Genomic DNA, 27,273 nt, shown 5'->3' on the forward strand with positions numbered 1-27,273 from the left:
CTTTCAGAGAGTCTTCCTTTACATCAAGGGAAAGGAAAGATCTTAATGATCTGATGATCTTAATGCTGAATTAGCAACTTCTCAGAGGATCCCTTCTCCCTATAGGTGACAGAATTCTCATTTGCTGTTATCAAATAAACCGGCAGGAATGACAGATAAAGCTGGAATAAATTATAATGTGTCTGTCAACTTAATCATAAATAAAGAGCATCTAGTAGATTTTTTTAAATTGAAAATTAATATTTTGATAAACTGAACATACTTTTTTGTCATACTTCAGGGAATTGCAGGAGATATGAGAACATTTTTAGCATAATTACAAGAGTAAGAGCAAACTTTTAGTTGACTTCAATATTAAAGTACAGTGGAGATGCCTTTTTTGCAGACGTTTCATCTCAGCTCCAGTGGGAGCTCTAATTAAAATAGGGACAAAATGAAATTGGGCTATTGTTATCTAAGAAATCTTTAATAAACCAACAGCAATAAAACCAATGCAGTAACTATTTGTTATGTGAATATAAGAGCCTATTGTTATTATTTACTGTTGTTAATACTGTTCAGTGCTGGGGCACATACTTTGCATGTTCAAAGTCCAAAGTTCAATCTGTGGCACTTCCAGGGAATGGCTGGGAAAGACCCATCCCTTTGAGCCTCCCATCAGCACTTGCCAATCAGACTTTTACCTTGACTAAAAGTCTATATTCCATGTTCCTGGATACTTCCGAATGGGCAGTTCTGTGCAACATAATATTTATTGTACAGCACTTACTCAACAGGAGTAAACTTTTCAGAATGAGTTAGAACATGTGATGTTAATTCTGTCATTTATAACTTTTGATGAACAACACTGTTAATAATTACTGGTTATGACAGTTATGACTGTTTTCATGATTAGAAAGAGAAGTTGGGAAATAGTAATAAAAGAGGACGGTTGTCTAATAATGAATTTACAATCTAAAAATCAGATTAGACAATATGGGGCAGGAAGCTGTCTTTTGAGAGGGCTTCTACATGCCTACCTTGGTGTTATATTAAAATGCATTTACGCTGTATTCCTGACTAATTTGTTTACATCTTTTCTTCTATCTAGTACAGGGGTGTCAAACTCAATTTCACTGAGGGCCGCATCAGCATTGCGGTTGCCCTCATGTGGGCCACATGAAACCACTTTGTGGGCTGCATCCGGCCCCCGGGCCTTGTGTTTGACATGTCTGATCTAGTATATTGCATTACCTTCTACATTTATTTCTGTCGATCCATACAATAGGAATAATCTGTTTTAAATAGCGTATAGTGAGCGGGTTAAAATCATATTTCTAATATAAGTGTAAAAAAAAACTTTAATGTCGAAAACATATATATTTAGTTTTCACTGAAAAATAAGAAAGCTGTTACCAAGTTATATAGTTTTCATAATTGGAAAAACACAGAAGAAGGAAAAGAGAGGAGGAGGAGGATGTATATGTTGGGCTCCTAAAATAACCATGAGTTGGAATATAACAGAGGATGTTATGCTTGGATAAATTAGTTGAGTTGTATTAAAGCGATTGTGGTAATCATTTAAAAATGTCCTAAATTGCCTCTTAATGAATTACTTTTTAAAGAAATGTTTTCTCTTTCAGGTTCAAGAAGGCCTTTGAGTCAGAACCGTCATTACAGTCAGGAATTAATTATGCAGTCCTCCTCTTGGCTGCTGGGCATCAGTTTGATACCTCTTTTGAATTACGGAAAGTTGGTAATTATAGTTTACTGATTCACAAGCAAATCAAATTCAGTGACAAGATACCTGCCACCTTCTGTTTTATGGGAAGCAATCTCATGTTGGAAGTCACAGTTTTTTCTTTTTTAGCCATGTCTTCATTTCAAATACATTTTCTATTACAAGAGCATACATTTTAGACTGCCCTATTGATTTTATCAAGTGATCACTTTGAGCAAATTTGGTGTTTTAGGATTTTTTCCCCCCCTACAGACCTGTAACAGCTCAGGGGTATCATTGAATAAAATGAACAGAGGTGGATGAACTCTGTTGATTCTTCTGAATAATTTTACATTGAACTTAATTTTCCAAGTAAAACATTTTGATCCAGTGAAATCTTCCTATTTCCCTTTGGTATATTCTATTTGAACAGCAAGAATTTATCTTGTTATAAATGTAGAATTCATTGTAATAGCTACCTACTATCACATTTCCATTCTTCCAGCTTTCATTAGGTTATTGGGTTAATACATGGTATTATGAATAATATTAGCTTTTGACCGCAAATTTCTATTGCTAAGTGACACAGTTGTCAAGTGAGTTTTGCCCCATTTTACAGCCTCTCTTGCCACAATCGTTAAGTGAATCACTGCAGTTGTTAAGTTAGTAACCTGGTTGTTAAATGAATCTTCCCCATTGACCTTGCTTGCCAGAAGGTTGCAAAAGGGGATCACGTGACTCTGGGATACTGCAACTGTCATAAATATGAACCAGTTGCCAAATATCTAAATTTTGAAAAAGTGACCCTGGTGATGCTGCAATGGTTGTAAGTGGGAAAAATGGTCATACGCCACTTTTTCCAGTGCTTTTGTAACATCACTAAATGAATGGTTGCAGCTGGCAAAAAGGCCAACACAGTGCTAGGCAGCATTAATAGAGGGATAGAATCAAGATCACGTGAAGTGTTAATACCACTTTACAATGCCTTGGTAAGGCCACACTTGGAATACTGCATCCAGTTTTGGTCACCGCGATGTAAAAAAGACGTTGAGACTCTAGAAAGAGTACAGAGAAGAGCAACAAAGATGATTAGGGGACTGGAGGCTAAAGCATATAAGGAACGGCTGCTGGAATTGGGTATGTCTAGTTTAACGAAGAGAAGGACGAGTGGGGACAGGATAGCAGTGTTCCAATATCTCAGGGGCTGCCACAAAGAAGAGGGAGTCAAGCTATTTTCCAAAGCACCTGAAGGCAGGACAAAAAGCAACAGGTGGAAACTAATCAAGGAGAGAAGCAATCTAGAACTAAGGAGAAACTTTCTGACAGTTAGAACAATTAACCAGTGGAACAACCTGCCTCCAGAAGCGGTGAATGCTCCAACACTGGAGGTTTTTAAGAAGAGACAGGACAGCCATTTGTCTGAAATGGTATAGGGTTTCCTGCCTGAGCAGTGGGTTGGACTAGATGACCTCCAAGGTCCCTTCCAACTTTACTACTACTACTATTAAGTAGAGGATTGACTACCTGTATTGCAGGCCAAATTTCTAATTACTGAGAAACAGAAACACCTAAATTCAATTTTATAGACTTCCCACTGAGACCTTGATGAAAGAATTGAAGGTTGCTCCGTAGCAATATTTTGTGACATCTGTTGACAACACATTGTCGTTTTTATCAGTTTCTGCTAGGTCCCCTGAAACCTCATAGTTTTATCTTTGACCTTATCTCTGAATTTAGTAAAACCTGTGCAGAAATGAAGAGGGAATCATAAATATATGAAAACAATGTTACCCTGAAATTAGGCAGTGACTTAGTGTTTAAATTTATAGTAGTACTTTAGTAACAGCTTCTGCTGAGGTTTATTAAACCTATTAAATTTGAGAGATGTATGTCTATATTCCTCAGCTTGACAGTTTCTAAATGGGTTGGGGTTCTGGGTTTCAGAATTCCCACCATTATATCTAAAATACAATTTTAATTTCTTCAGGAGTTAAAATAAGCAGCCTGCTTGGGAAGAAGGGAAACTTGGAGAAATTACAAAGCTACTGGGAAGTGGGTTTTTTCCTGGGAGCCAGTGTCTTGGCAAATGATCACACAAGAGTGATCCATGCCTCAGAAAAACTATTCAAGTTGAAGACACCAGCATGGTAAGCAATACATTATTGTGTCATGAATGTACGTTTAATTTTCAGATATAGTTGCATTCTAAAGATGGGTGAATAAACCATTTTGAACACCATGTTGACCACCTGAGGATGAAAGTACACCATACATAAAATACCTAAGTATCCTTCTGCTTCTTTTTTTTCCTGAGTAAGCACTTTGAGTTTTGATTCTGGATTCAAACTGTAAAATTCAGGAAAAAAAAGAAAGTTAATCTTACTTAAATCCAGTTTAACACACTGTTTTCCTCGTGAGTGAGAAGATGTTAAAAATTCTCCTTGCTGTCATTTTATGATCATCCTGAGTTTTGCAGCCCAGATAAGCTACTTCTAGAGAACAGGGGTTAGAAGCCGAGCAAAAAGATCAAAGCACCAGAGAATGGAGGTGGACAAAGAACAAACTTTTTTAAAAATGGACTGGCCAGTTTAATTCTATACATCTGACTCACTTTATACCTCTTGTAGGCAGATAATGGCCGTTTAGAATCTTTTATAAATAATTTAAATGAACTGTCAGCCCATGTAAAGATGGGTGCAAACCTAGAATAGTTGGCGTCCATTTCCTTCTCTCCCCTTAATCTTGGTCACTCATAACCCTTCCAGTTTTAAATCAATATGTGGACAATGAGGAGTTGACGCAAGTGGTTATTTTACAGTATGTAGCTTCTGCGTGATGTTTTGCTCAAGGCTGTTTTGTTGGATCAATGAGAGATTTTGGTATGGTATTTACATTTAAAAAGACACCAAGCAATAAGATAGCAAGTAGGTCTGGAACAATGGTTCTTTAGCTGACTTTCAGCAAAAACTATGTCAGAAATTTTGCTGGGTTCCAAGGTAAGAAAAATGGATTGTAGTTGCTAGGCAACTATAATTCCCTGAGTCAATTTGAGTTCAAACTGTGATGGGGAGTGATTGAAACCAGATCCAGAGAAGAGATAAGAGAATCATCGTATGTTCCATTTCCATCTTTATTTATCCATACAGGTTTTTTTGTTTATTCAGGCTTCAGTTCAGTGAGGCATATTTCCATTTATGATGCACCCGTCTTTCTGGAAATAATTCTTAGAAGTAACCACTAACATGGAAGTATTTTCTTGACTAAAAAAAAGAAGTGCACTTATTAATTTTAAGAATGGGAGAAAAATATGTTTCCTTCTGTCTGTACAGTAGTAAGGAATCTATCCAGAACAGTGTGATTTATATTATCCTAAGCACAAGGTGGAAGCTATTAAAAAAAACATAGTGAAGTACCAGCTTGGATGAAAAGAGGGCTCTGTCCATGTTTACCCAATCAGTTTTGTGATGTGCTTTGTGGTCTGTGTAGAAAAAGAATGCGGTAAAGATTACAAGCAATAATAAAGAATGATTGCAAGCAATAATATAAAAGGTTGCAAACTAGTGTTTGTTTTCTCCTGATTTATCCTAGGTATCTCAAGTCCATTGTGGAGACTATTTTGATATATCAGCACTTTAAGAAGCTGAATCCAGATCAACAAGTAGGCAAAAATGAACTTGTAGACTTTTGGATGGATTTTCTAGTCGAGGCTACAAAGACTGATGTCTCTGTAGTTAGATTTCCTGTAAGTATAATTTAAACACTGTTCATTTCCTGTTTGTCTTGCTATATGGTTATTTGGAAAGAGAAGTGTTTTAATTTGAAAGGCAATACATTAAAAAAAAACATAATTAAATTGATCTTTATTATGATACAGACATCCTGCTTTTCCTACAAAGAAAATGGTTCTTCTACAATTTTAGTTTCAATGTCACAACAATTCTGGTGTAAAGATTAGGATTGATCTTTATTATGATACAGATATCCTGCTTTTCCTACAAAGAAAATGGTTCTTCTACAATTTTAGTTTCAATGTCACAACAATTCTGGTGAAACAGTTTGGGCTGTTACATCTTTTCTCTTGACAACAGATTGAAACATTTTCTGTACAATTAGTTTTAACAGTTGCCTTATTAAATGTCATATGAATTTCCCTTCTATTTTTTGCACAGTTATAATAGAGCAATTGTGCAAATCAAGTGGGATAGAGTCAGATGTCATTTTCCATCTACTTACCTATTACAGTAATTATACCATTTTCATTCCATAAAGAATTTCACCACAACTGATGACACCATTTTCATTCCATAGTTGATAGCTATTGCCAAATCTATACTTTAGTTAAATATTACTCCAATATCGTGGTTGGAACCAAATGTTTTGTTTCCAGATTGTATATTCACCAATTGTATGACTTTGTACATAATACTTGGGCAAATAGGTGCCTTACTGTTCTTTACCTTTTCTTTTCACTATCAGCTCCATCCTGCTGCTTTTCCATACATGCTTTTTTATCATCAGATAAACCAAAACCCATGTAACTCTTGACAATTTATTTAGAGAGGTAAAAATGGCATTTTTATCTCATGTCTTATCAGACTTTTTATTTGTTGAACCAACAATATTCATGTTTTCTTTTAGTTTTTCCTCCCTGGAAAAAGAAAAAAAGGAATTGGTAGTCTCTTTGCCTTCTTCTGTACAGAATTCAAATTTATACTGAAATTAAGAAAATAGTAGCTACATGTATCCCAGTAATGTTGGTTTAAGGTCTAGAAAATAATTTTTTTAAAAAATTGAAACCAGTATTAAATAACTGGAGAAATACATGAAAAGCTACTTCTAAAAAAGTTTCTAGTGACAAACGAGATGGAAGAGAAGAAGCATTTAGCAAATAACAGAATGTAGTTTTTAATTAAACTCTACCATGCACATAGCAAAATAAAAGTTTAGATTCTTACTACAAATTTTGTTATGTGCTGCATGCTATTTCCTCATGGATTCTTTTTTTTAGATAACTGTTAATGCATAAACCAATATATGAAAAAATATAAGAGACTCTGCAATAGAAATGGAGAACTACCAGAGGACTGGAAAAGAGCTGATGTAGTTCCCATCTTCAAAAAAGGGAAAAAAATAGATCCAGGAAACTATAGACCTATCAGCCTTACCTCAATACCTGGGAAGATTCTGGAAAAGATAATCAAACAATAAATCAGCGAATATCTAGAGGCATTTTAGTCATTACTAAAAGCCAACATGGGTTTGTCAAAAACAGATCATGTCAGACAAATCTTATTGCATTCTTTGACCAAGTGACAAAATTAGTGGACCAGGGGAATGCTGTGGATATAATTTACTTGGACTTCAGTAAGGCATTTGATAAAGTAGATCATAACCTACTACTTGATAAGATAGAAAAATGTGGGTTAGACAGCATCACCACCAGATGGATTCGTAGTTGGCTGACCGGCTGTACTCAGCATGTGATCCTCAATCTACATGGAGGGAAGTGTGTAGTGGGGTGCCCCAGGGCTCTGTTCTAGGCCCAGTGCTCTTCAACATCTTCATCAATGATTTGGACGATGGGATAGATGGGGAACTCATCAAATTTGCAGATGACACCGAGCTGGCAGGAATAGCCAACACTCTAGAAGATAGGCTTAAGATACAGGAGGATCTGAACAAACTGGAAAACTGGGCATATCTAACAAAATGAAATTCAATGGTGAAAAAAGTTAAGTTCCACATTTAGGCAAGAAAAACCAAATGTACAGGTACAGTATAGGTGGTATCTTGCTCAATAGTAGCAACTGTGAGAGGGATCTCGGAGTCCTAGTGGACAATCACTTAAATATGAGCCAGCAGTGTGCTACAGCTGCCAAAAAAGCTAACACAGTGTTAGGCTGCATTAACAGAGGGATAGAATCAAGATCACCTGAAGTATTAATACCACTTTACAATGCCTTGGTAAGGCCACACTGGAATACTGCATCCAGTTTTGATCACCACGATGTAAAAAAGATGTTGAGACTCTAGAAAGAGTACAGAGAAGAGCAACAAAGGAACGGTTGCTGGAATTGGGTATGTCTAGTTTAATGAAGAGAAGGACGGGGAGGGACATGATAGCAGTGTTCCAATATCTCAGGGGCTGCCACAAAGAAGAGGGAGTCAAGCCATTTTTCAAAGCACCTGAAGGCAGGACAAGAAACAACGGATGGAAACTAATCAAGGAGAGAAGCAACCTAGAACTAAGGAGAAACTTCCTGACAGTTAGAACAATTAACCAATGGAACAACCTGCCTCCAGAAGCGGTGAATCTCCAACACTGGAAGTTTTCAAGAAGAGACTGGACAGCCATTTGTCTGAAATGACATAGGGTTTCCTGCCTGAGCAGTGGGTTGGACTAGATGACCTCCAAGGCCCCTTCCAACTTGATGATGATGATGATGATGATGATGTAGTTGCCATAAATGGTTTAGCTCAGAGGTCCCCAACCTTTTGGGCATCAGGGATCAGTTCTGTGGAGAGAGGTTTTTCCATGGACCAGAGAGTGCGTGGTTTTGTGTGCTGCTACATCCCACGGATGGGGCTTTGTTTGCTTGTGCAGACCAGTTGCTGGCATGCTATGGCATGCCATTTGTCTGAAATGATATAGGGTTTCCTGCCTGAGCAGGGGGTTGGACTAGATGACCTCCAAGGTCCCTTCCAACCTCATCATCATCATCATTATCATCATCATTATTATTATTACTTGCTACAAAGCCTTATAATGTGGAATTTGTCTGACTATTCCACCACAGTTTAATATCTAAATAGCTAGACATTTTGAGGAAACAGTTATTAACTTTTATTTTGTCATTTTTGCTTGAAGGTTTTGATATTAGAACCTACAAAAATCTATCAACCTTCGTACTTGTCGATCAACAGTGAGGCTGAAGAGAAGACGGTCTCTATTTGGCATGTTATGCCTGATGATAAGGTAAGCTGCCTTCCTTGCATTTTGAGAAGAAACAGGAAGATGTACAGAATGTTTCCTTTTTTCTAGGTTTCATCTTGTCCCCAGATAATCACTCTGCTACAGTACAGGAGCTAAAGGATTTTTTTTTTTTTAGTAAAGGAAATTACTAAATATTTGAGAACCAGGGCCTTTGGTATTTAAGGGAGAAAAGATAATGGAATTATAACAATCAAGAAATCTAAGGAAGAGAAAGTAGTGGATGAGAGATGAATGCAACGAAATTTCATTTTAATGTATGCTGATTAGTGTACATTTAAAGCAATGGTTGTCAACGTTTGTGTGACGGCGACCCCCATCACACAAACGTTCTGCGCATCCGCGCCGCGCATGCGTGGCGGCGCCCCACGTGCGCCGCGCATGCATGGTAGTGCCCCATGTGCGGCACGCATGTGCAGTGGTGCCCCATGTGCGGCGCGCATGTGCGGCGCCCCCATGTACGACGTGCATGCACGGCAGCGCCCCATGCGCGACGCGCATGCATGGCGGCGCCCCCATGCACGGTGCGCATGCACGGCAGCGGCCCCATGCACGGCGCGCATGCACGGCGGCGCCCCCTGAGGGGAGAAAATGGCAGATCGCCTTCTTTGGCGACCCCCGAAAAATGGTCGATCGACCCCAAATGGGGTCGCGACCCATAGGTTGAGAACCGCTGATTTAAAGTGACAATAAAGTTCTATTCTATTCTATTCTATTCTATTCTATTCTATTCTATTCTATTCTATTCTATTCTAATTTGCCAGTCTGGTGCAGGAGTTAAGGCTTCAGGCTAGAAACTGGGAAACTGAGTTCTGATTCCACTTTAGGCACAAAGACAGTTGGGGGATGATCTCTCAGCTCTGAGAAGAAGGCAGGGGCAAATCATTTCCAAAACTCTTGCCAAGATACTGTAGAGCAGTGGTTCTCAACCTGTGGGTCGGGACCCCATTTGGGGTCAAACGACCATTTCACGGGGGTCGCCAAACAACGCAGTCCGCCATTTTTTTCCCTTTTCCCTTAGCTGTGCTACTCCCTTTTATTCTATTGGCTTTTGAAAGTCAATAGAATAGACTCTCTTGAATAGAGTCTAATTCTATTGGCTTTCAGAAGCCAATAGGAATTGTCCAGGCTGTCTCTGCCCTGCTGAGCCCGCCAAAAGTCCCATTCTGCAAACGGGGCTGCACCAGTTGAGTAGTCCTGGACTTATGACCGGTTGAGTAGTCTTGGACTTACGACCGGTTGGGGGTCGTGGCATTAAAAAGGTTGAGAACTACTGCCTTGATAGGATCAAGAATTCTGTTACATGACCACACCACTTAGCGACAGAAATTCCAGTAATTCTGGTTGCCATTATTAAGCAAATCATTGCAGGTCGTTAAGTGAGGACTTCCTATTGTTGCCATTTGCAACTTCTCACCAGTTTCCCCACGAAGTTTCTTTAATTAAAGAAGGCCACAAATGGCGATCACATGGCTGTGGGGATGTTGCAACCAATGTAAGTCAAAACTACAGTTGTTCAGCACCCTCATAAGTTCGAAAGTCACTGAAAGATTTTGCTAAATAAGGACCACCTATATGCTAGTCAACTCTTCACTTCCTGTTATATTGAGCAAAATTATTATTGCAATAGCTCATAAGTAGGATAAACCTAGCATAGGTTTTGCTGACCAAATTAGTTGAAGTGACCATCTGTAGCGTTTTGACATCTCCAAATTACATTGCTTCCTTAAAGAAGCAAGCATCCTGAGTCTAGAAGGGGTGGGCAAGCTTTAGAACAGTGGTTCTCAACCTTTCTAATGCCATGACCCCATAATACAGTTCCCCATGTTGTGGTGACCCCCAATCACTTATACATCACCGGGTGCCAGGGGCGTGGCCAAAGAAAAGGGGGAAAAAATGGTGGACAGCCTTGTTTGGCGACCCCTGTGAAATGGTTGTTCGACCCCAAATGGGGTCCCGACCCACAGGTTGAGAACCACTGCTTTAGAAACTAGGGGTACATACACATTTTTCTGAGGAGCTTGAGTGCCACAGTGGCAGAACAGTGATGCAAAGGGAGGAGAAGAAAGCATACATGGAGAGTATTTCCTAGCATCAGCTGCTTTTTATGTCAGCTTGTAGGAAATCTTTTTGTTTTATAAAAAACTTACTTTCTCTTTTTAGTCCATCTATGGAAAACATGGGCAGTAGCTTTTGATATCTTCCTGTTTCATCTTGAAGCAAAGCTAACAACCATATTAAAATGAAGAATCATGAATTCCAGAGTGGGTACACTCAGCTTTGATGACTAGTTAGCACAGCAGATATTACACCAATTTGGAATAACTTTGCACATGTAATTATGTCTGTTTGGGGAAAACAAATGCATCCCTTCACATGGGAATAAGAGTAATTTAACCCAGTTGAAAAAATTGCATAAAGGCAAAGCAGTGTAGAAAAACCACTTCTACTTTACTCTGCTGTTCTAGCTCCCCTAAGGCAGTTTTTATCTTAAAGATCAAGAAACCTCTAGAAACTGAGCTTCATTCTAGTTTATTACTTTTGGGGTTGCTGAGTATATTTCACTAGGCCATAATCTTGCAATGGAAGGTGCCCTTTCTCTTAACCACGTTGCATCACTTGTGGTCTCAATCTTCCCTTTTTATTTCCTCAAGAAGATCTAAACTTCTAGAGCAGATATAGGGGATAATATAGGAAGCTTGCAAGAAGCAAGAGGATCTGTTTCATCTGTTGGTGGGCTGTCAGGATATATGTCTCATACATTCCTCAGATTATCACTGGGAAGAAATTCAGCTATGTGCCTGACTTCATAAATTGCAGTAATAATTTTTGTTCCCATTTTATGGGTGTAGAACCAGTACTTGGAGGATAGAAGTTGTTTATTCTTTCTTCTGGATCTCACTGACATACTAACTCCGCTGAACGTGGATGAGTGGCTTAAAAATCTAAGTCTGAATATTTATTTGACTTGGGTAGAATTTACTGACCTTTCCTGTCTGTTAAATAACATCTGAACTGTTTTGTGACGTAAGCCTGCCTCCAACCCCTAGCTGCATTACCAAAGGACATCTAGTATTGTTCCTTCTACTTCACTAAGTGCTACCTTAGCCCTGGTACTCGGTCTTACATTGGCTACTTAAATAGGTTTTCCTGTTGCCTCTCTTTTTATTAAGCAAATAACAGATGTCAGGCATGGACAACTTTCTTAAAATGTTTACACTGGTGGACTGAAAGTTTGGCAGGATCACCAGGAAGATTGTTTTTATTTAACTTCACCCTCTTATGAACATAATAATTAAACAACTATTAAATTAGTTTTTTAAAAATATGTTTTTAAAGAAATAGGAATTCCTGAGCTTTCTTTTAATGGAAACTAACTAATGAGAAATGTGTCTGAAATGTTTTTATAGTGTAATGCCTTTGTCTAGGTATAATTTTCACCTCCATAATTGTCAAGAATTGAAATGGAATCTAACAAAATGACTAAGCAAATGTGGATAAATAATTGAGAAATATCTTGTTTGGAAAGGCAAGATAAACAAGCTAAGATAAGCTATGAAATAAGCAAAGAAAGAAACTTCAAAGATTCAGCCATGAGAAAAAAGACAGAAGTTTGATAAGTTCAGCAAAAAGGAGTTGAAACAACTTGATGGCATATAATCGATCAATTCAAAATGCATTTAACAAATTCATAAATAAATGAGCAAGGCATTTCATAATTGCCAAGAAAATTGCACAAAACTTGTACATGACATTATCAGGAGTCAAGCCTGACTTGAATGCAATGCCATGTGCAATTTTATTAAAGTGACAACTATTTTATAAAAGGGTAAATGTAATAAAAGAAAATAATCTGCCAAGATTTTTAAGTTTTAGGCTGAAATATTTTATATCATTTAACAATTACATGCTATGTTTGTCGGTTTCTTATTATAGAAAGGTATTCATGAATGGAACTTCAGTGCTGAATCTATAAGAGGAGTAAGGTAAGTTTATTTATATTTATTTGCCTGTGACATCTTTATACCTCCTTTTGTTTACCGAGTTCAGAATGGCCTGTATTGATACTGACTATTCTATTCAATCTTTGTAATAACTCTGTAATCAAGATGAGAGAAAGTGACTGAATTCTATGATATAACCCAGTACAGAGTCCACAAATATTTCTGTAATAAGCAAAGAAAAATTGCAGCAGTAAAATTACTTGTATCTTCAGGAGAAAGATACTGATCCATGGAAAGTTAGCTGGATAAATTAATTAAGTCATTGTATTAATTGTGCTACTAAATCAGATATCATTAAGTAACAGTAGTACTTAAAAATTAGTGAGAGTCAGAAAAACATTACTTTAGTCAGTTTTCACAAAGATTGTGACATGTAATCTCTGGGCATGGAAAAATCTCTACCACATTTATAAATATTTTAAATAATGGTGTTATGGAGCAACCATAAAATAGCCAAAAAGAGAAAACACTGAACTATTACTGAGTAGTGCACAGAATCTTGTCCAAGACCTAAATGTTACTGAATCAGTAATGATCAGAACTCTGTAGCCTTTAATGCACATAAATTAGATGTTTGCCAAATAATGCAACAACATCACAGTTGCCTTCAGAAAAATAGAATAGAATAGAATTAGAAGGGACCTTGGAGGTCTTCTAGTCCAGCCTCCTGGTCAAGCAGGAGAACCTATACCGTCTCAGACAGATGAATGTCCAGTCTCCTCTTAAAAATCTCCAGTGATGGAGCGTCCACGATTTCTGGGGGTAAGCTGTTCCACTGGTTGATTGTCCTCCCTGTCAGGAAGTTTCTCCTCAATTCCAGGTTGTTTCTCTCTTTGATCAGTTTCCAACCATTGTTTCTCATTCTTCCATCTGGTGCTTTGGTGATCAACCTGGCCCCCTCTGCCTTGTTGCAGCCCCTCAGATACTGGAACACTGCTATCATGTCTCCCCTATTTCTTCTTTTCTTTAGACTAGCCAAACCCAAGTCCTGCAGCCGTTCTTCATATGTTTTAGTTTCCAGGCCTTTGATCATCTTAGTTGCTCTTCTCTGAATTTTTTCCAACCTCTCAACATCTTTTTTGTGATATGGTGACCAAAATTGGCTGCAGTATTCCAGGTGTGGTCTTACTAGGGCTTTATAAAGCGGTAATATTACTTTGCGTGATCTTGAGTCTATGCCTCTGTTTATACAACCCAGGACTGCATTAGCTTTTTTGGTTGCTGCTGCACACTGCTGGCTCATAGTCAAGTGATCGTCCACTAGGACTCCAAGTAAACTTTAAAAGAATGAGATCAATAAAAAGGAAATTGATAGACAGTCAAGGACCAGTTTTCTTCACAGTGCTTGGAGATTATTCATCTCCAGTAATGAAACCATATATAGGATATTCATCTCAAATCAGTCCCTTCCCTCTGGAATAAGATTCCTTCAAGAATCAAACAGCCTATGGGGATTTTGAGGGACCTTTGGTGAAGACAGTTGACTCTCCTTTTCTTCCATTCTCTTGTTCCCGTCTGGATTTGTTTTCTCTGCCATGTTTGTTTCTTTATTTTGAGTTTGTTGTTACTTGTTTTCAAATGTTTTTAACAAATTGTAAATTGCCTAAAGTTGCTGGGAGGTGGAATTACTAGTATTATTATTATGAAGGCTACCACAATTTTTTTTTTAAAAAAAAATCCAGATATCATCTTTGAGCAAGGCCAGAGATAATATCAAAATTAAGAAAGTTTCTTTCAGGAAGTGAATGTTTTGCTAAAAGCAGAACAAAACAGAAGCAAAATTCTGCCCCAAATTATGCTAGCTAGTAATAAAAGTTACCCAAAAGAGACTTGAGAAACACACGGCAAAGAACATTAAAGTAAATGATTAAAAAAAGAAAGCTTCAAATGTATTTGGAATAAGAAACTGGCCAGATACAAGTTAAAGGTTGTGAAATGGAGAGAGCTCCCTCTCTCTTACAGAAAGCTCTTTATTATGGAACCCATACTGAAGTCAGGAAAACTGCAATCAAAAAAGGAGAAAGCAGCCCAGACTATAAACTTTGGGGCTGGTACCTTCTTATATTTATATTATATCTCGGTGTATGTCAGGTTTGTGTTGCTTTACAGTACACAGAATTTGTCTATAAAGCTTCCTAATTCTCTGCAATAAAAATACTTACCCAATCTTGTTTCATTTTGTTAGTGTAAGCCTGAAAGATAGTTTTATAGCCATGTGTGGTATGAAGCTCTGATAATATGAAAGCATTAAAGGTGTGTTAAAGTAGGATAGAATAATAGCAAAGAATAAAATATTTTCTAAATGATAAATAAACGTGTGTTGATGATGGCTTATTCTGGAGATGTTTGAAACAAACTAAGAATACAGAGGTAAGAAGAAAAAAAATTGTACAACAAATTGAAAAGCTAAAATTAAATAAATGTCCAGGCAGGCCTGGAATAGTTCTCAATGAATTTAAATATGAATATGGTGGTTTTCTTCACAAAAGTATGCAACTTCTCTTTTAACACCAGCAAAATTTTAAAAGAGATTGAGGAAAAACAAAGGAAGTCATAGCCCAGTAAGCTTAACATTGCTTCTGCAAAAATAGTTGAAAGTATTATTAAAGAAATAATAAGGAACAACCCTACCTCCACATACAGATCTTTGCTGATAAGAAATCAACATAGCTTTTGCAAAAGAGAAATCTCACTGACTTTCTAGGCTTCTTTTTTAGAGTAGAAATAAATATATATGCAAGGATTACCTAATTAATTATGTAGTTGGACTTTGGGCAATTGGTGAAAAAAACAACAGGAAACTCAATAAATGTTCATGCAGATCAGATATCTAGATCCCATGGATCCAGTGCTTTTTTTGTTTAAAAAAAAAAAAAAGGTGCCGGAAGTCACACACATCATACAACCCGCCTTGCCTACCCTACAAGGTTCCATCCCAAAAAGGTGCCGGAACTCCATTCTGGGCATTCTGTGACAAAAAAAAAAAAAGCCCTGCATGGATCAATATCGAAGTAGTTTTTAATCCTTATATAAATGATATTATGTTTATTGTTAAGAATGTTGTAGCCTTGTTTGCTGAAGTAGAGCCCCAAAATGATTTCCCTCCACTGGATAAAGGGTCTTCAGAGTGGCATTGTAAAGCGGTGCATGTTGTTACAAACCAAAACTTCACTTTTATGTTAAAGGGCTTTGAGATGGCAATGACTATCCAAGAAAAGGACCTTGGAATCGTAGTGACTTAGACATGTAATCCTCAACTTACGACCACAATTGAGCCCAAAATTGATCCCTAAGTGAGGCAGTTATTAAGTGAGTTGTGTCTCATTTTATGACCTTTTTGCCACAGTTGTTAAGTGAATCACTGCAGTTGTTAAGTGAATCGTGCGGTCATTAAGTGAATCTGGCTTCCCCCATTGACTTTGCTTGTCGGAAGTCAGCTGGAAAGATTACAGATGATTTTCACATGACCCTAGAATAGGGCGACTATCACGCCAGTTGCCAAACGGCCAAATTTGGATCACGTAACCACAAAAATGCTGCAACAGTCGAAAGTGTGAAAGCCAGTCGTAAGTCACATTTTTCAGTGCCGTTGTAATTTCAAATGGTCACTAAACAAATGGTTGTAAGTTAAGGACTAACTGTAGAATGTTATTAAAAAAAATCATATTCCATGCTTGGAACCATTAAGAATGGAAATGGAAATAGAACTGCCAATATAACGCCTCTATGGAAATCTATGGAATATGATCTACTTTCCAGTCATCATGCCTCAAAATTGGTATTATGGAAGGGGACGAGGTATAAAATTGCTCATCTTCAAGAAAAGATTGTAGCCCTGGGGATACTTTAGCTTGGAAATGAAAGGAGCATAAAGGGAGAGATAATACAGCTACATGAAATCACACATTGATATATGCAACATTTGTTAAGAAATGCTTTTATCATTGTGTCACACAGAATTTACTTACTTATTTTCATTTATTAATTTTACACGCTGCCCATCTCACACATAAGGCAACTCTGGTTAGAAGTGTTAGAGCTCCAGGTTGTCTACTAAAACTAAGCGCAGGGAGATTCTGATTTACAGTGCAGAGCTGAGCTGAGCTGTAAAAATGACTTGTGGTAGGTGGCAGGCAATTTAAATGACTTTGAAAGTGGAATTGACAAGTTGCATGGAGGATCAAGTCTCAAAGGTGCATTTTCAAAAGGCAATTGGACTATTTTTTTTTCCTTGAGGAAGTAGACATTTTGCTTCTCATCCAAAAGCTTCATCGATTCTTTGATGAGAAGCAAAAATCTTCCTTAAGGAAAAAAACATAGTCCAGTTGCCTTTTGAAAAAGCACCTAGTCACGACCTAGATCAGTGGTGGCGAACCTATGGCATGCGTGCCAGAGGCGGCATTCGGAGCCCTTTCTGTGGGCACACGGACCATCGCCCTAGCCCCGCCTCCCATGGCCCCCTCCTCACCAGCAGCTCTTCGGAGGAGAGTCGCCCCAGGACACGGCCCACGCAATGCTGCGCAACCAAGGACATGGTAGCCGGGCAGCGGGGACAAGACTCCGCTCTTGCACCCCATCGCATACAGATAATGCTGCAGGGCATGGGCGGAGGGCGTGGCCACCATGGCACTGCTGGGCTGCCTGGGTGATGTGTGGTGGGCCATGGAAGTGGCGGGTGGTCCAGCAGGCACAGCAGAGTGAGGAAGGGGTGGGGGTGGTTTTTGGGCACTCGGTCTCTAAAAGGTTTGCCATCACTGACCTAGATGACTGAGAATCTTCATAGTCCTGGAGAATCAAGCTATCAGTAACTACTAATGCCAACTGCATTATTGTTTAAATAGGTCTAAGAAGCAACTGTGGAAGGAGAATTCCATGTTGCCATGTGACACAATATGCAAAATTATGCTGTCTTATAGCCTGCTTGCCTTCTTACATTAACAATACAATTATATGCATCTTTAGTTCACCCAGACATCTATATATTTAATTATCTTCAAGTAAGAATGATTGAATTTAGTAAAGTTAGTTGCCGTAAGTTATTAGGCAAATTTCAAGTAGCATTTATTCTGGAAAGAGACCATTGAATATGAGATTGTATAGAATAGAAAAATATGAAAAAGATTGGTATGCAGTTGGAATTACCTGTCTGTAATATTTTAGTTATTTGCTGTTTACTATACTTTGGGTTAAAATATAATTCATAGATTAATTATGTGACAGCCATAATTTAATGATGAAGTTTCGGTACTTTTTAAAGGAAAAAGAAAGCAGTGACTGAAAGTTTGTGCTAGGGTGCCCTCCAATGGCTTCCAATATATAGTCAGTTTCATACCATGGGGGGGGGGGAGTGCTCTTTTAGCCATGGGAGTTCATTTGGGGATTATCTTCATTGTTCATTCTTGGTGGTTGGTGACAATTCCATGAACTACGTGGAGTTCTTATGTGATTCATACACTTCCAAACCCAGATGATTCTCCCAGAGTTTTTTTTTTTTTTTTTTTAAGAAAACAGTTGCACTGGGTGTATAATTTTAATGAGAGGCAGTCCATTTAAGTGAGGTAACTACCTGTCTTTCTTCAAATAATTGTTAGTGTCCTATTTATTATGATGTAACTATTTTAAGAATACATTTTTCAGCTTGATTTATATGCAGCCATGTTGGTATACTTTTATAAACACCCTCCCCACCCCCCAAGTTTACAGACTCAGATAATCTATGAGACTAGAGAGAAGTTTGAATAATCTATGAGACTAAATAGAAGTTTGGAAATGATAACATACTCATATTTGGGAGCCCCTAAATAAGGAATTAAGTTTTATTTTTCTGTAAGGAAGCAACCTGAGCTTCATTCAATATTTTTGCTACAGTCTGAGGGAAGATTTTTTTTCCCTCCTGTCTAGTATATCCTCACTTATCTTCCTTCTTAAAAATAATGACAAAATTACTCTGGAGCATTTTTTTTGGGGGGGGGGAGATCAGGTATTTAAAAATTCTGATTTCTTGTAGAAATTGAAAGATTTCATAAAGTATAAAGACATATTAATCATCTATTCTAATTTTATTTCCTTTTTAGCATTTCAAAGTTTGAAGAACGTTGCTGTTTTCTGTATGTACTACACAATTCAGATGACTTCCAAATCTATTTCTGTACAGAACATCACTGCAAAAAGTACGTGTTGATTACTATTTAATATTAAATAAATAAATAAATACGCTATTTATACAGCTTGAATTCTATTATTTGATAAAACATTTTAAAATCCACTATTGCATGAAAAATAATTGTATGGACTGAGATTATTTATTGGTTTAATTTCAGCTTCTGAAGTCTTTAATCAATAGCATTCACTTTGTATTTGTGACATGCATTCCTGCTGGTTATTCCCTGGCTGACTTTTTCTGAGCTCAGAAACTAAGTAGGGTCAAGTTTAGTTGGATGAGAGACACCCAGGAAAAGCACCCAGGTTTGCACTAAATCTTCCAAATATCTACCCATTTAAATTTATTTCTGTATTTTGAAGATTTGAAATAAATTATCTTAATTTTGAATGGCATCTGTTATGGATTATGCCATCTGTTACATAACCTTTCCTATATCAGTGTGCATTTCATCACTTTTTCTTTGTGAGCATTTATGAACAGATACGAAACTTACAAAAGCATTGTGTAAATCCAAAATTGGGCTGCAATTTATATTAAAATCCCTCTTTTAAGTGACCATCACACATACATTCTCAAATGAGGTAATCATTACGCATAATAATATCTATGCTTATTTGTTATTTTTATCCCATTGTTTCTCAGCAAATTCAAGGCAGTGTACATGCTTCTTCTCTTTCCCTACATGTTATTTTCACAACCCTGTGAGAGTTATCTTGAGCTGAGGGATAGTGATTATTTTAAAGGCATTCAGTGACTTTTAAAGCTGTCCAGGGATTTGAGTCAAGGAATCCCTTGTTTTGTTCCAGAATTCTAACTCTTACTATGTGCTGGGTATTGATGTACTTGCCAAAACAATATGTGAAATTGTATATTAAGATACAAGGTACAGTCTGAAGGGGATCATATCAAAATAGATGCCCAGAATTTCTTTTGTGAAACATAGCTGTGGCATCCATCAGAGTCAGCTGTGATTAGTAATCACCAAGTTTTATTCTGTTCATTGTTCTTTTCTTCTGTATGAATATTATATGTCTTTGGCAGATTTTTTGAAATGGTTAATAGCATCACCGAAGAAATAGGAAAAAACACAGAGGAAGGTGAATGTGATGGAGATTCCCTGGAGGTAAAGGCAACTGTGTATTCTTCCTATTTTTCATACTTTCGAAAACTCCCTAGCAAGTTCCATTTCATAACCACAACCTTATCTGCTTTCTAGATTTTCTTCTTGATGCTGCTGTATTTCACGTGTTTGTTAACAGGAACGGTGGCTATCATGTTTTACAACCTCATTCTTCTTTTGCAGTATTATCATAACCCATTACAAAGCAAAAAGCAAGCCACGTTAATGTATAAACCTGTTGCAGATAGATGAATGTTTAAAAAAACCTCTCCAAACTTTAATATTTATATACATTATAATTTGATATTTAGTCACCCATTGAGCATAAAGGTAGTCCTCGCTTAGCAACCACTGTTGGGACTACCTTGCTAATCACGGCAGTCACTAAATAAAACATAATATAACCATGATGGACTTATGACATTACTTCCCATTTGATCATTCAGCAAATCACCACAGATTGTTAAGCAAGGTATCAAAAGATCGCAACTTGCGATTTTACTGCCAGTTTTTCCAATGAAGCTGGTTGTGAAGCACACAAATGGCAATGATGTGACTATAAGACATTGCAAAGTTGAAAATGCCCAACAGTTATGATGTGCCTGAATTTAGATTACATGATCATAGGGATGCTGTGACAGTTGTAAATGTGAGATCTGGTCATAAAGTTACTTTTTCAACACCGTCATAACTTTGAACAGTCATTAAAAAGGCAGTATGTTTAATTAATGGCTGCCACTTAGAAATGTTTAGATTTTCTTTTGTTAAACATTATCAAAAAGATTCATAGGGAATATATGGATCAGTGGAAAACAAACTATCACCAAAATTGAAGTTAAATTTTTAAATTGAGATTGTCTTATAATCCTCTTTAGTGACTGCCTCATTTAGTGACTGTTCATAGTTACAACAGCAATAAAAAGGAATGTTACAACTAGCCCCTGTATTTATGGCTTTTGTAGGTGTGTAAACAAAGGAAAGTTGAAGTAAGATCATGTGCACAGTCATGGTTTTACTTAACAACCTCTTTGCTTAATGAGCAAGTTGCTAGTCCCCATTATGGTCCCAAATGACTACCGGTACTACCTTTTATGAGATTCCTGTTCTCCTGGAAATGCTAATTCACCATGGAAAGATGAAGTATAGATTTAAAAAATAAAGACAGATTATAGAACAACACTGACTTGACGTTTAGATGGGATGTTGATTCTCCTTGGTTTGAACCACTGTTGAATCACGTCTTCCCAAAAGATAACAGTATTTGTATTTGACAGATAACAGAATGACATATCCCTTCCTTTTTGTGTATTTTTTATTATAGTATGATTATGAATATGATGAAAATGGTGAACGAGTCATTCTGGGGAAAGGCACTTACGGCATAGTTTATGCAGGACGAGATCTGAGCAATCAAGTCAGAATTGCCATTAAAGAAATCCCAGAAAGAGATAGCAGGTATAGTAATAGTGAATGCTGACAGATGCTGCTATGTTTACAATTATACGGCTAATGCTCACCAGTGTTCTGTGGGAAAAAAACTAATAATAGATCTCCAAAAGTCTTCAAAAAGCACTTCCTTCTCAAACATCAACCATGGACAATCAGAAAAGATTCCTGATGGTACTGTTGAACCATCACAGTAACAGTATGAAAGGAGTCTTCCTATCCTTGTTTGTATCACACAGCTGTATGTAGGTTACTGCAGCTGTGTCCAGAGACTCAAGAAGTAGAATTACATATGAAAGACAATTGCTGCATGAATACAAAATGCTTAATTACAGGTCACTTAAACATGTAGTATTTGCGTTTATGCAGTGTGCAGAGTAAGCTCAGTTGGATTTAATATTGGTTAGTTTTTTTATGGCTATTTATGTTCTCTTAGCTTCTGGTTCAATGGTTAAGTGCTTTCTGTATGTAAGTAAAAAAAAGTACCTTAAGAGATTATGAAATGCATTTCCCATCCCTTTTTGACCAGGGGATGATTTGAAGCATAGAAATGGCATGGGTGTTTTTAATCCTTTCATTTAGCTGGCCATCTGACCAAACAGAGAGACTGAACCAGACTCTTTTGCAGATTTCCTGAAGTGTATTTATCCTTACTCATTTGCATGTGAGACTTTGCTGGGGAGAAAAAATGGCAGGGGATGGTGGGAATGGGGTTGCACTTATAAAGCATTAAATGCTTTTCTGTTCTCCCCCATAAACTTATTTTCTTCTAGCTGTCCTCCCCTGCAGCAACTTTTGTCTAACAAAACCAGTGATACTTTTGCCTACACATGCTTGCTTTTAATGCTTCCGGAACTTGATCTATACATTCCCACAATAGGAAATAAGCAAAATAAATGTATGGGCTGGTAAATATATAATGCAAATCACACAACCCTAGGACATTAGATCTCTCACAGTATACCCACAGAAAGTATACTTGCACCACTTACAAGCGAGAAAGAAAACAAAGCTGGAAATCTCTGTAGAGAATGTAAAATTCAGAAACAGCCTTAATCTCCTCCAAACCAATGCACATAATAATATAAAATGTACAATATAGAATGTAGTCTATCCAGGGGTAAGCAATCTTGGCTCTTTTATGACTCGTGGACTTCAACTCCCAGAATTCCTGAGCCAACATCCAACAGTCCAGGAGTCATAAAAGAGCCAAGGTTGCCTACCTCTGGTCTATACAAATACTTGTGGTCCTTGACTTAGGACTACAATAGAGCCCAAAATTTCCGTTGCTTAGTGAGACATTTGTTAAGTGAATTTTGCCCCAGAATTTCCTGCCTCAGATGTTAAGGGAATCACTGTAGTTGTTAAATTAGTGACCTGGTTTTTAGGTGAATCTGGCTTCCTCGCTGACTTGGCTTATCAGAAGGTCGCAAAAGGTCACATGACCCCAGGACATGGCAACTGTCATAAATGTGAATCAGTTGGCAAGCATCCAGATTTTGATCACATGACCGTGGGGATGCAGCAATGGTCACAGGTGTGAAAAACAGTCGTAAGTCACTTTTTACAGTGCCATTTAACTTTGAGCAGTCACTAAACGATTTGTTGTAAGTCAAGGACTACCTGTATATACAAAGAGACTGGCCCAGATTGCTCTTCTAACCCTCTTAAAGCACGTTTGCAGACATAAGTGATCCTGCCTTTTCCAGTTAGTTGCCTCGCCTTCGGGTGTCAACAACATGTAATCTGAAATGATTCAGTCAGTCATCTGCTAGACCAGTGGTTCTCAACCTTTCTAATACCGCGACCCCATAATACAGTTCCCCATGTTGTGGTGACCCCCAACCACTTATACATCACCGGGTACCAGGGGCATGGCCAAAGAAAAGGGGGGGGAAATGGCGGACAGCCTTGTTTGGCGACCCCCGTGAAATGGTCGTTCGACCCCAAATGGGGTCCCGACCCACAGGTTGAGAACCACTGTGCTAGACCTCCCAGACATCACAACTTCCCCAGTACCTCCTGTTTCCTCTCCCCAAGGATTATTTAAAAAAAATAATAATATGGATAATTGCCATACCATTTCTGCCCCTTTCTGTCCTTCTGTATATGTGTGTGGAGGGAGAGATCCAAAATGACTATAGAGGTAGAATGCCTAGAGAAGCCTTATTTTGGGAAGGTTTCTCTTAAGATTATCTTATGATTATTGGAAGGGGCAGTTTATTGTTGGTAAGTAGTTTACTTGTTGCAGGGAAAGTTAGTTTAATTTCAGACTAGACTAGATCTGTTAAATCTAGGTTAACTTAATTAAAATAAAATAACTCCGTTTTTAAAATCATACCAAATTCAGTCCTCTCTCATGTTTAGTTAACTTTGTAATGTGAATAGGGCCAGAATTTCATACTATTGAAAGTTGTAAATATATAACTGCAAAAATTCAAGGTGTATAATCATTGCAGCAATTACACTGGTGGCTAAAATTTGTGAAAATAACAGCCAGGTACTTGCAAACCCTGATAATGAGTGGTAAAACTATGAAGTGGTAGCTGGCCCTTTTAGTAGTTGTATTTCAGTATCTAAAGAAACCAAGATAGGGAAACCAAGACTAATATGAACAACAATTCAAATAGCTAAGTGGAAATAACAATACTTAGATACTGGTATATTGTTGAATTGACTCAGAATCTCAACTTTGCCAGAAAAGCACAGAAGAATGTGAAATCTGAATTTGTTTCAATGAAAAGGAAAAATTGTTATTGCACTTAAGAAAACATTCATGGTTGACATATCCTATAAAACACCCATTTCAAATTTATATTGGATTACTTCACCAAAAGTATGAGATGAAGTTGTATTTTTCTGTACTAGTAAGTTATTGATTTAGTCCGCTTTCATGCCTTCTGCCTTGCTATTTGTTCTGTGTTATGAATTTTAAGGAATATATTTCCTTTGTACAAACATTATCTGGACAATTTTCTGTGTTTTTTTATTTTAAAATATTGTGGTCTGTAAATTGTTGTGGGTTTATTTATAAATTAAGTATTATAATAATTTCCATGGAATGAAAACTATGGGACTGAATCAAGTTAATCTGCCTTTTATTTTAGGTATTCCCAGCCTTTACATGAAGAAATAGCTTTACACAAACACCTCAAACACAAGAACATTGTTCAGTATCTTGGCTCATTTAGTGAAGATGGATTTATTAAGATATTCATGGAACAGGTACCAGGAGGTAAAACATTTGTAGGTTTAAAGAATACATTTGTATTGTTTGCTATCACTATATTTTTTGTCAACCTAGGACTACAGCTCCCAGAATTCGTAGCCAATTGCTAGGTTAACAAGTTTCATTTAGAAGGTTGTAAAGCTGTTTTTCTTCATTAACATTTAGAAAAATGACGTTGTGTGAAATATTATCCAGAATTGACAAAGTTTGCTTTTCAATTCACTAATCAATAAGGTAAAAGCAATAAAATATAACATTTTGAAATAGAATAAACCAGGGGTGTCAAACTGTTGGCCCGTGGGCCTGATGCATCATAACGAAACCGTGCCCACCCCACTGCTGGCAATGGCAAAAAAGTTGTGATATGTCACAATATGTCACGTGGAATAAACCATTTGCTTTTGTTTTATATTAGGGGAAAAAATGGAAATAGTTCTGAAATAATTTTTGTAATAAATTGTATCCAATGATGCCTGTTTCCAGTACAGTTAATTCTTGTATCTTTCCTCTGCACACATCTAGGTTTGTTCTGTAGGGTTGAGGGAATTCAAGTGGGTTTAGGCAGAGGAAAAAAAGATAAACTGTTGTACAGGTGACAACTCTATCTGCCTAAGTTTGCATTTCACCTGGTCTATTTATAATCGGAATATATTTTACTACAAAAGATGCCAGTATTATAATAAATATTTTTCCATTTGTTAAAGGAAATACTACCATTCAAGTAGGCACTGCAGTTTTCCCTTAGCATCTGTCTCATTTGAAACTGTTTTTCTTTATATTTCAGGCAGCCTTTCAGCTCTTCTGAGATCAAAATGGGGACCATTGAAAGATAATGAACAGACTATTGGTTTTTACACCAAACAGATTCTTGAAGGATTAAAATACCTCCATGATAATCAAATTGTGCATAGAGATATAAAGGTGGGAATTGCTATTCACTATAAATTATAAAGGAAAATTTCTTGGCAGAAAGAACTTGTACGAACGGATGTAAAATTATTTTATTATTATGAAATTAGTTTAACTTTTCTCTGAAGGAAAAAGGTCTCAATCCTCATTTGATCATAGCAAATAAAGAAATCTGAACAGATATCCACTAATAGGAATGCATTGGAACTGATTTGGTTCTTAGAATCTTAGACTAATGGATGATATGAAATGATGATGCATAAGATCTTTACAATTAATTGGGATAGCGTAGCTGGAATTCTCATTGAATTCAGCCTTGTTTAGTTGTGGGTTCTTCAAAAGGTTTTGGAAGAAGCACGGTGTCTGTCAGGTGCAAGGAACCAGAATAATACTGGAAGTTCATCAGAGAAATATGTTTATTACTACTCTCCTATGAAATAATAGGAAATATTTGTAGCTCGGGTTTTAGATTTTGGCAATGGTTTGTTCTCCAAGCATGTTTCAATTTATTTTCTGAACATTTTGTGACCAGACTAGGTAACATCACATCACACTGGCACACAAGACATTTATAAGCTAAGGAGAATAGGACAAGAAAGTCCTGCTGATGATGTTACCTACTCTGGTAATGAAATATTCAGAAAATAAATTGAAACAAGCTTGGAGAGCAAAGCACTGCCAAAACTATTCGCCTGTTTACAAGAATCTCGCCAAACTAACTGCAGTCACCATAAACAACTAGCAACTAGATAACTACTGTGAGATTTAGGGAGGGTCTGCTTTCCGCCATTTCCTCCCCTTCAATGATTCCAGGTTAGCCAATCTTGTAACTCCTCCCTCTGCTTCAGCTTCAGATTGCACCACAGTGTCTGATTCATGTCCTTTTAAAATGGGCAGTATTCATGTAGCATAAAGATTGGTAGGATACAATTATCTAAATATCTAAAAGGATACTTGACTTGTGATTATTTTAACCACTCCCCTTTTTCTATATTAATTTACATCAGGAATCAGATGGCGGAATTCTCACATTAATCAATATGTACGAGTGAGAGGGCTTACATACTCTTGATGATGGATAGTATCAAACATGGAGAATTCATGGGACATGATTTACTGTTCTGTCACTTTTCCATCCCATTTATTCATTTTTCTATCTTTCATACATTTTGCCTCAAACACTTTTTTGCATATATTGCAGTTCAGTGTTCTTTTTTATAACACACCCAACTGCTATGGCTATGTTACCATGAGGTAGCCTGCTCAGGGAGCAATTGGAGAAGAGGGCAGAGGCCAAACCCAAATGATTCTAAAAAAGATTGGAGTAATTTTCCTTCTTTGTCCTGGGAATTTTCATATGAAAATAGAAATTTTATACAAATCAACGGATTTTTCAGACAGACTTCAAGTAATTCCCCTGTTATGCTCTTGTTCTGTAATATTCTATTCTGCTAGATATTTCAATTCATTGGTAAGGCTATAAGAGTCTGCAGAGGGAGGAAGACAAAGTAAAATCTATTAGGTAATTTTGCCTACCGTTTTCCAGTTCATTGGTAAACTTCACCAAAGCATTTTGGGTATTAACTTCTAAAACAATAGAATGGAATGCTAGAATACTGATACCTATAACGCCCAGCATGTGGCTGTGCTTCCTAAAAATACTGGAATTGTTCAACATCTGCAGTGCCAAAGTTTTCCTATCCCTTAACATT

At 37.2% G+C, this 27,273-nt stretch overlaps 1 protein-coding gene across 3 annotated transcripts in view; it reads left to right on the forward strand.

Moving 5' to 3' along the window:
* Positions 1-27,273, forward strand: part of MAP3K5 (mitogen-activated protein kinase kinase kinase 5) — a 118,344-nt gene that overhangs the window by 67,895 nt on the left and 23,176 nt on the right. For all 3 annotated transcript variants that reach the window (XM_039323147.1, XM_039323155.1, XM_039323166.1), the window contains 10 exons: positions 1,623-1,735; positions 3,687-3,846; positions 5,288-5,441; positions 8,568-8,675; positions 12,627-12,676; positions 18,769-18,864; positions 19,899-19,980; positions 21,299-21,432; positions 24,531-24,658; positions 25,437-25,573. In XM_039323147.1, the coding sequence (XP_039179081.1) occupies positions 1,623-1,735; positions 3,687-3,846; positions 5,288-5,441; positions 8,568-8,675; positions 12,627-12,676; positions 18,769-18,864; positions 19,899-19,980; positions 21,299-21,432; positions 24,531-24,658; positions 25,437-25,573 (1,162 nt within the window). The remainder of the gene's footprint in view (positions 1-1,622; positions 1,736-3,686; positions 3,847-5,287; positions 5,442-8,567; positions 8,676-12,626; positions 12,677-18,768; positions 18,865-19,898; positions 19,981-21,298; positions 21,433-24,530; positions 24,659-25,436; positions 25,574-27,273) is intronic.

Source organism: Crotalus tigris, unplaced genomic scaffold (assembly GCF_016545835.1).
Source record: "Crotalus tigris isolate CLP2741 ecotype Arizona unplaced genomic scaffold, ASM1654583v1 scf7180000017611.44802233496:7321179, whole genome shotgun sequence".
Taxonomy (NCBI): Eukaryota; Metazoa; Chordata; class Lepidosauria; order Squamata; family Viperidae; genus Crotalus; species Crotalus tigris.